This window comes from Eubalaena glacialis, chromosome 7, assembly GCF_028564815.1.
Source record: "Eubalaena glacialis isolate mEubGla1 chromosome 7, mEubGla1.1.hap2.+ XY, whole genome shotgun sequence".
Classification (NCBI taxonomy): domain Eukaryota; kingdom Metazoa; phylum Chordata; class Mammalia; order Artiodactyla; family Balaenidae; genus Eubalaena; species Eubalaena glacialis.
Window position 1 is genome coordinate 112,023,626 of NC_083722.1, and position 9,083 is coordinate 112,032,708.

Consider the following 9,083-nt stretch of genomic DNA (forward strand, 5'->3'; position numbering starts at 1 on the left):
GGCAGTTGGCAGGGGTGAGGCCAGGTTGGACCTTGAAGGCCCAGGGCTGTCCTTCCTCCTGGGGGCTCCTGGCAGGGTCCACCTCCCCCCTCCCCAAGGCTGAAGGATTAGGGGGTTGGCCTCTGTCCTGTGGAGTCTTCCTCACCCTGTGTCGGTTCCAGGGTTTTAAGGCTCATCAACCAGCTCCGGTCGGAAGCCCTGAGGGGCGTTTAAGCAGCACCCTCTCTGCTCAGGGTTTTGTTTGCCCCAGGGTTTCCCATCCAGTAGCTCTGGGTGGTCAGTCCCACTGCACAGATGAGAGATGGGAAAGCGGAGGCCCACAGAGGGTAAGGTCCTTCTGGTCCAGGGTCTCACAGCAGGTCCAGCTCGCAGGACTCTAGCCAGTTGGCATCCTGCCCACAGAGGGAGGGAGGGAGGGAGGGAGGGAGGGAGGGAGGTGGGTGGAAAGAGGCCTCTGGAATGTTAATGAGGTCAGGAGAGTCCTTCCCAGGTGGAAAAAATGTCCCAGATTCCCCGGTCCTGAGAGGCCAGGGGTTGCCCCAGAGCACTTGGCATCCCAGGAACTCCCCCTCTGAGAATTCCCTTCCCCATCCCTCTGGTCTGGCTTCACCCCTCCCTCCCCTGCCCTCAGCCAGCCTTCCCACCATCCCCTCTTTCCTGAGCCTGCACACCCCTTACTTTGCCACTACCTGGGCTTCTGCCAGCAAGGCCAGGAGCTCACTTGTGGTGGGGAGAGGGGAATACAGGCCACAGGCTGACCCGTCTCAGCCTCTTTCCCCTTTGTGTGATGGGATGTTAGCAGTCACCTCTCTTGGAGGCTGGTGTGGTGGCTCAGCAGGTGACCCCGTGGAAAGCCTCAACTGCACACAGGCAGGGAAGGGTGCATTGTCATTTTTATCATGGCTTCAGTTATTTTGTGAGCTTTGACACATAGTGGCAATTCTGGTGTGGCTCAAGTGTGGTTCTGGGGCCAACAGAGCAGCAGTGCCAGCTGGGAGGGTGTTAGAGATGCAGACTCTCAGCCCCCAGACCTGCCTGACCCGAATCTACTTGTTACCAACACTCCACTCTGGATCAAACCCGGCTGCAGGTGGAGAGACCAAGGCCCCAGGAGGGGCCCCTGGCAAGTTGCCGGTTGGGGGCCTGGGCTCTGGAGACAGACAGTCTGGGCTGCCCAGCTCCATGCAGGGGGTGACAGAAGTACCTCCCTGGAGGGTGGCAGGGCTCCGTGAGCCTTCTCTGAAGTTATTACAGAGCTAGCAGGGCTTGGTAGAGGAGGCTTAGCTGACGCTCTCCTTCCTCACCTCAGACTCCATAGCAAGTGGCGCTTGGACCCGTGAACCAGATCCTTCCCCGCTGCACGTCCCCCAGCCCCTCCTCCGGGAAGAAAAGCAGCAGTTACCTTTCTGTGTGTGACCTTTTATAGACATTCACTTCTCTGGTCTTGCTTGATCCTTACAGCAGCCTTGTTGGGGGGGTGTTATTGTCCTGTGACACCCAGAGAGGAGAAAGACTCCCCCAAGGTCACGAAGAAAGAACCTGGCAGAGCCAGAAGCACAACCAAGGTCTACCCAACTCCAAGTCAAACAGGCCTACACAGGAAAGGGAATTTGTTGGATTTTGGAACTGAAAAGTCCGGCCTAGGGGTGCGGATATCTAGCTTCAGGTGTGGCTGTATCCAGGGGCTCCCGCAAGGCGCTATCTCCAGGATCTATTTCCATCAGTCTTTCACCCCTTGTGTTGGCTTTCTTTCCACGTGGGACTCCAATGTGCACATTCCCTGGAGTTGTGGAGGGGTGGAGTCAACAGTACCTAAACCCTGTGGATGGGGACTGGGGTACTGAGGTGCCCCCATAGGAAAATGGGGTGCTGGACAGGCAAGGCCAAGAGAAGCCCTCTGACCGCCCCCCCTCCCCACTCTATCCAGCCCTCCTGCTTCTGTCCCCATTCATCCCCACGGGCTTCTCTCTGCCGTGTGGGATCCCTGCAGGACATCAGGCAGCCCTGGACCCCGACCCTGTGTCACATGGGCACCCTGCGCCCTGCTCAGGTGCCCCGCGCTGCGCCACACCACCCCCACTCCGAAACCTCTGGCTTACAGCAACCGAGGCTCAGCTTCTGGCGCTGGCAAGGGGCCCCTGTCCTGAACGCAGGGCATCAAGGAGGGTCCTGCAACGGCGGGGCACCTTGTTAGCAAGGCAGAGGGGCAGTGTCATGGGGACACTGGGCTGGGCTCCCCGAGGCTCGGGCCAGAGCCTCGGCCTCAGCCTGCCCTGCCCTCTTCCCTCACCCCAACGTGCGTCTGTCTGCGGGTCTTGCTGGCCAGCCCTCCCAAAGGGATCCCAGATCCCTCCACTCCCCCCCGCTGCCCCCGCTGGTCGAGCCACTGCCCTCGCCGGCCTGGCCGGGCACTCCTCGGTCTCCCTGCCCCTCCACGGCAACCTCTCCACGTGGGAGCGTCGCCCGCCTTCCTACACCCTCCTGTTGCATTTGAAGTGAGCTCACGGTGCCGGTGGTCCCGGCTGACCTGGCCCCTACCCTTTCTCCTCTCTCTTCCAGCCTGATCTTTGCCCTTTGAACAGGCCAAGACTGTTTTCTTCTTAGCACTTACCTCTAGGAGAAGTTTGCTTTTTAAGTACGGGTGTTTGTGCTGGCTGTCGGCCTCCGCTCTGAGAATGAAGGCCCCAAGAGGGCAGGTGTGTCCTGGCACCTGGACCCGCCGGGTCATAGCAGGTGCTTGGCCACGTCAGCACCGGTGGAAGGGTGCAGAGCACGGGAACAGGGAGGAAACCAGCTTCTTTCCTTGGACCTACTGTGTCAGGCACACGTTCTCCCCTGTAATACCTCCTGTCCTTGGTGTATCCTCAGGCTGCCAATGGGGACGCCATCCCAGAGCCGGTGGGTGGCCTGTGGGAGAGAAGGATGGGGATTCTGAGCCCTACGTCTCGGCCCTCCCGCTTCAGAATCTCCCCACTTTCGGCAGAGCAGCGCTCGCGTTCCACAGCTTGGCCCGTGGGGTGCTGCCCTGCAGGCCTGCTGTCCAGGGACGCGAGCGCAGCACGAGCACGGGATCCTGTTGCTTCGCTGCAAACCCTGCAGGAAGTGTGCTGGGCTGCTCCTTGCTGAATGGGAGACCTGCGCTCTCAGCATAAACGATTCATCTTTTCCATTTTTTAAAATCTACTGAAGCGTAACCCATACGGACAATCGCTTGGATCACAGGTGCGTGGCTCCGTGAACCGCAACACCGGAGCACGCCAGCGTGCCCGCCACCGGGTCGTGTCTCCAGGGCTGGCCCCGCACCCTCGGCCCTCCACAGGGCGCCCCTCCTGGTGCCCGTGTAGGGTCAGGCCGCGTGCCCACAGCTGGCCGGGCTCCGCTCAGCGCCCGGCTGCCAGGCCCTCCGTGTCACCGCAGGGCAGGAGTCACTCTCATTTCCGGGCGGCGTTCCACCGGTCACGCGGACGCCCCGTTGATGTGTCAGTTCTGCTGACGGGGGCGCTTGGGCTGCTCCCGCCTGGGGCTGTTGCGAATGGCCCAGAAATGGGGGCGCCGGGCCAGGAGCCCAGTCTGTTCAGTCATCGTTTTAAACGCTGGCATCTGTCACGTCCCGCTGCCCGGGCCCATGTGCTCCCTGCGACACGCTGCTGCTGCCGTCCGGTCCCCGACAGAGCCGACAGCGAGGACTGGCCCCTGTCGGGGGCCGGGTTGCGACCTGGGCGGGAGGGAGCGTCACACCTGCCCCCCACCTGCCGGCCCCCACCAGAGGCCCAGGGCTGCACAGCCCCTGCGCTGCTCACGTGGTGGCTCTCACCCCCCAGGGCTGGCTGCTGGCGGGATGGACACCCCGGAGGAGGAGATCTGGGCCAGCGGGCCCCCGCCCCCGGCGCCCAACATCAGTGTGCCGCACCGCTGTCTACTGCTGCTCTACGAGGACATCGGCACCTCTAGGTGAGGCAGGCACAGTCCTGCCGGGCTGCGTGACAGGGTGTTTCCGGGGTTGGGTGTGTGTGTGTGTGAGAGAGACGGGTGAGCTGCAGACAAAACCCCACCAGTGAGCCGCCTCCTGTACCCACCTGCTAGGGTCCGGTACTGGGACCTCTTGCTGCTCGTCCCCAACGTGCTCTTCTTCATCTTCCTGCTCTGGAAGCTTCCGTTTGCTCGGGCCAAGATTCGAGTCACCTCCAGCCCCATTTTTATCACCTTCTATATCCTGGTGAGTTCATTCCAGTTGGTGACAGAAAACCCAACTCCAACTGGCTTAAGCTGTCTTTGTAATGAAAAACCAGCTTCAGGTATGGCTGGATCCAGGGGATTAACTGATGTCATCAGGACTCTGTCTCTCTCTCTCTCTCTGCATCTCTGCTCTCCTCTGGCCTCATTGCAGATGAGTTCTCCCCATAAGGTATCAGAGGTAGCCAAGAGCAGCTCTGAGCTAACCTCTCTGCCAACTCCAGCAGAAGAGTATCTCTTTCCTGATGCTGCAGTGTTGACCTGGAATTCCCTCTGAGTGGCCCACCTTGGAACCCCTGTTCATCCCTGAGCCAGACTCTGTGACTAGCAGGGAAAGGGACACTTTGGAGCTGGGACGGTGGGGTCAGCTCAGCCAGACTGTATGGACTGAGGAGGGTGGTGGTCCCAGGAAGAAAATTGGGGAATGGTTACTAGAGGGAAGGGGAATGGATGCTGGGCTGGGGAAAAAAGCCCACTGCATTCTGAACCCCAGCTGTGCTGAATGACCTTGGGCCAACGATTTGGCCTCTCTGGGCCCCAGTGCCCTCCTACACAATGTGACGTGGCTCTGCTTCAGTTTGTGGTGCCCCCGTGAGCACCCAGTGAGACTGCGCAGAGCTCCAGCCCCGTGGGGGCCTGGCACACAGTGGGCATGCGGCCCTGAATGGTGTCAGCCTCCCTGAGATTGGGCACGGTTTTCAAGGCACAAAGGACAGAGTGTACGAATCTGGGCTCTTTTGTTCATATGTGTCAGAAAACTGAACTTAAGCTCACAGAAGCCCGGGGAGGGGGGAGGTGCGGGGTAGTATTGACTGAGAAACTGATAGTCCCAGCTGGATCCCAGGGTGCTGTCTCCCTGTATTTCGTAGATGAGATGCAGCACAGACAGGTCCCAGAGGCAGCGAGCGGCAGGTCTGGGATTAGAACCCGGCAGGCTGGCTGCACCACGTCACCCTAACAAGCCTTCCCAGGCTGTCAGCGTAGCCAGGAACCAAGGCCCAGAGGGGAGGGCCAGGCCTCCCTGCATCCCACCCAGGCCGCTCGTTTAGTGTGGAATCCTTCCATTCTTGAGGAATTGAGGGCTCCTGCAGACGTGGGGTGTGGGGTGCAGGCCCTGTGATTCCCGGAGCTCTTGTCCCCCGACGCCAACCCCCCAACCCCTCTCTCGCTCACCAGGTGTTCGTGGTGGCGCTGGTGGGCATCGCCCGGGCCGTGGTGTCCATGACGGTCAGCACCTCAGATGCTGCGACTGTCGCTGATAAGGTGGGGCTGGGCCTGTTGGCAGGGCTGCTGGGCACTGGGAGGGGGCACCCGGCCCCCAGGCTGACGCTCTGCCCACTCTGTGTCCAGATCCTGTGGGAGATTACCCGCTTCTTCCTGCTGGCCATCGAGCTGAGCGTGGTCATCCTGGGCCTCGCCTTTGGTGCGTCTGCTGCTGCGGCCAGGGCTCCCCTGCCCCTCCCTGGCTGGGGGCCGACCCCACCGTGGTTCCCTAGGCTGGCTCCCGCTGACTGACCAGCACGTTTCTTCCAGGTCACCTGGAGAGCAAGTCGAGCATCAAGCGGGTGCTGGCCATCACCACAGTGCTGGCCCTGGCCTACTCCGTCACCCAGGTGAGGTGGGGGAGGGCAGCCCCGGGGGTCAGCGGGGCTGGGCATCCACTGCCTTCGGGCCCTGGGTCAGAGTTGAGTGTGCAGTGGCTCAAACTTTAAATGCAGCTAAGGAATCACCTGGGCGGCTGGTTAACAAGGCAGGTTCTGGGCCTCTCCAGTTCCGATCCAGTAGGTTGAACCTACCATTTCAACAAGCAGTCCAGGTAGGGAGAGTGCAAGTCTGTAGATCCCACTGAGACCCGTGCATCCAGAGACCCCTTTCTTACCCGGGGGCTGCCCCTCCCCGGGCCTGTTCTGAGGGCTGGAGCTGGGGGGCAGGGCGTGGCCAGAGAGCTGGCTAGAGCAGGGGACTGAGCGCCAGGCAGAGCGGGGCTTGGTGTGGTGGGGAGCCCAGGGACAGGGCGTTCCAGGTACAGGAGCCCCTGAGACCCTCTCCTGCCCGCCGCTGCAGGGCACGCTGGAGATTCTGTACCCGGATGCCCACCTCTCGGCTGAGGACTTCAACATCTACGGGCACGGGGGCCGCCAGTTCTGGCTGGTCAGCTCCTGCTTCTTCTTCCTGGTGAGTTGGGGGCTGGCTGGAGCCTCGGGCACGGCCTGCTAGCGGGTTCAGCACTGGGCGGGAGCTCCCTGCGTCCTGGTCAGCGCCAATGTCTCCGCAGGTCTACTCTCTGGTGGTCGTGCTCCCCAAGACCCCGCTGAAGGAGCGCATCTCCCTGCCCTGTGAGCGCCTGGGGACGGGGCTGGGAGCAGGGTGGGCTGTTGGCCTTGCGGTGACCTGGAGCGGACAGCTCTGGGTGGGTGGGAGGCAGGGAGCCGGTCCGGTCCCGACATCTGGGCAGGACCTCACGCGCGTCCCCCCCGCAGCACGGAGGAGCTTCTACGTGTACGCGGGCATCCTGGCGCTGCTCAACCTGCTGCAGGGGCTGGGGAGCGCGCTGCTGTGCGCGAACGTCATTGAGGGGCTCTGGTAAGCGGCCGGGGCCGGGGGCGGCCGGGAGGGGGCGGGGGCCGGCCGGGTGGCTCCGCCGCAGCCCTGACCCGCCCCTCCCCCCAGCTGCGTGGATGCCACCACCTTCCTCTACTTCAGCTTCTTCGCGCCCCTCATCTACGTGGCCTTCCTGCGGGGCTTCTTCGGGTGAGTCCTCCAGAGCAGGCCCGGGGCGGGGGCTGCAGGGAGGGGGACTGGGGGTCGGGGTTCCAGGTCGCGCTCTGGCCTTGGCCGCCCCCAGCTTCCAGGCCGCGGGCGCCCCCGCGTGGCCGCCGTCGGGATCACGCCTTCTGCCTCTTGCGCACGCGCAGCCGCCACTGCAGCGTCCCAGCCTCCGGGCTCCGGGCTGGGGGGGCAGCTCAGGCTGGGACCAGAGCTTGAGGAGGCGGACAGGGTGCATGTGTGTACATGCACGTGCGTGCGGCTATACATGCACACACGGGCGCGCACACATATGCGTGCACCCCTATAGATATAGACACACATGTATACAGATGTATACGTGTGTAACATGCATATGCACACACATAAAACATATGTACACATATATACAGTTATATGCACATACATATATACACATGTACACACAGGCACATGCATGCATATACCACAGCCATACAGGCACGCATAGGTTCACATAGATATAAATAAATACAGACACACACATTATGCACACAACACACAAAGACATATGCACTTTTTCCATGAGAGAGACAGGCCATGCCTGCTGATCTGCACTGTGTTTTTCATTTAAGGATAGATCAGCTCATTCCTCAGCACCTGCTGTAGCCGCAGACACAACAGGGAACAAAGCAGACAAACCCCTGAGCTCACGGAGCTTGTGTTCCATCTGGGGGCAACTGGAGTGGGGAGCAGTGTTGGGGGGAGTCCGGTGTGTCTGAGTGTGGGGTGGGGTGCACTCTTGTGAGGCACTTTTGTGACTCAGACGTGGTGGAAGCAGGCGTTCTGCCCCCAGCCCCCCCTTCCCTACCTGCCAGGTCTGAGGGTGGGCTGCAGGGGTGCCTCAGTGCTGGAGCGAGAAGGACTAGATTGCATCCCAGCCCTGATGTGCGTGACCTCGCACACGATTTATCTCCCTGGCCTCAGGCTCCTTTTTGTAAATGGGGAGTGATGCTTTCTCCCTGGACAGTTACCCAGAGGACTGAGGACGGGCGGGCACCTGGTGCGCAGTAGTGAGTGCTGCGGGGCAGGGGTCTGGGCCCGTGTCTGCCCCGCACTGTGGGCAGGTGCTGTTTAAGGCCCATCATTTCCCCGGTCGAAGTCCTTCCACCCATTTTATGGTGAGAAAGCAGGCGCTCGCCAGGCTCACACGCCAGCAGCAGGAGGGCCGGTTTTAATACCGGTGTCCCAGTGGACTCCAACATCAAAGCAAGGAAGGGGACCTCGCGGGGTGGGTGTTAGGGGGCCGTCAGCACGTTTCTTGCCATGTCTGATGCCTCATTGCCCAGCCCCAGCGAGGAAGGCCTTTGCTGACCCACAGTGGGGCTCCCCTGCCTCTCTCCTCCCCTCCAGCTCGGAGCCCAAGATCCTCTTCTCCTACAAATGCCAAGTGGACGAGACCGAGGAACCGGACGTGCACCTGCCCCAGCCCTATGCGGTGGCCCGGCGGGAGGGCCTAGAGGCAGTGGTGGCCGCCAGCACGCAGTTCGACTCGGCCGGGGGGATGGCCTACCTGGACGATGTGGCTTCCATGCCTTGCCACACGGGCAGCATCAACAGCACAGACAGTGAGCGCTGGAAGGCCATCAACGCCTAGCCTGGCTGCCCCGGAGGGCGGGAGGGCCTGGGGGCCTGCGGAGGACCGGCTGGGGAGCGCAGAGCCCCCGGCAGGGGAGGACGGGGGTCAGGCCCGTGCATGGGCGGCAGCCCTGTGCAGGCCCTGTCCCGCCCTCTGTCCCCCACTTGCCTGCGGCCACCTCTGCTTCAGCTGGGGGCCGCCTCCCCCTCCCACCTGCCCTCGCCTTGCTCGGCGACTTTGATGTCTCAGGGCCGGGCCTGGCTAGGCTGGCCGAGGGCACCTCCCTGCAGCCTGCGCCCCCAGGACTGGTCTGATCTTCGTCATCCTCCGCCCCCCCGCCCCCCCCAAAGCCCGCTCTGGCGGATGGGCTGAAGCGTGTATATTTTCTGGATCTGTTTTCTAATAAAAAGGAAAAGGAGCAGGTGTTGCCGTGAAGGCTGTGCGGGGATACCGGGGCCGCGGCGCCCCTCTGCACGGGGAGCCCGGC

The 9,083-nt window shown here is 62.1% G+C and overlaps 2 protein-coding genes across 3 annotated transcripts in view; one reads left to right on the forward strand and one right to left on the reverse strand.

Annotated features, from left to right (window-relative positions):
* Positions 1-730, reverse strand: part of MCM2 (minichromosome maintenance complex component 2) — a 24,188-nt gene extending 23,458 nt beyond the window's left edge. Inside the window, exons 1-2 of the mRNA XM_061197365.1 lie at positions 690-730; positions 146-392 (exon numbers count right to left, since the gene is read on the reverse strand). The gene's annotated coding sequence lies outside the window, so the exon portion shown is untranslated. The remainder of the gene's footprint in view (positions 1-145; positions 393-689) is intronic.
* Positions 1-9,015, forward strand: part of TPRA1 (transmembrane protein adipocyte associated 1) — a 9,899-nt gene extending 884 nt beyond the window's left edge. The window contains exons 1-11 of one of the 2 annotated variants that reach the window (XM_061197368.1): positions 2,738-3,222; positions 3,822-3,951; positions 4,084-4,216; positions 5,410-5,496; positions 5,584-5,656; positions 5,767-5,846; positions 6,298-6,408; positions 6,509-6,569; positions 6,714-6,816; positions 6,904-6,984; positions 8,371-9,015. In XM_061197368.1, coding sequence (XP_061053351.1) covers positions 3,839-3,951; positions 4,084-4,216; positions 5,410-5,496; positions 5,584-5,656; positions 5,767-5,846; positions 6,298-6,408; positions 6,509-6,569; positions 6,714-6,816; positions 6,904-6,984; positions 8,371-8,614 — 1,086 coding nt within the window. In that variant the 5' untranslated portion in view covers positions 2,738-3,222; positions 3,822-3,838 and the 3' untranslated portion in view covers positions 8,615-9,015. Of the gene's footprint in view, positions 1-2,737; positions 3,223-3,821; positions 3,952-4,083; positions 4,217-5,409; positions 5,497-5,583; positions 5,657-5,766; positions 5,847-6,297; positions 6,409-6,508; positions 6,570-6,713; positions 6,817-6,903; positions 6,985-8,370 lie in introns of those variants that run through there. The other variant, XM_061197367.1, reaches the window with a different exon arrangement.
* Positions 9,016-9,083: the final 68 nt, after the last annotated feature.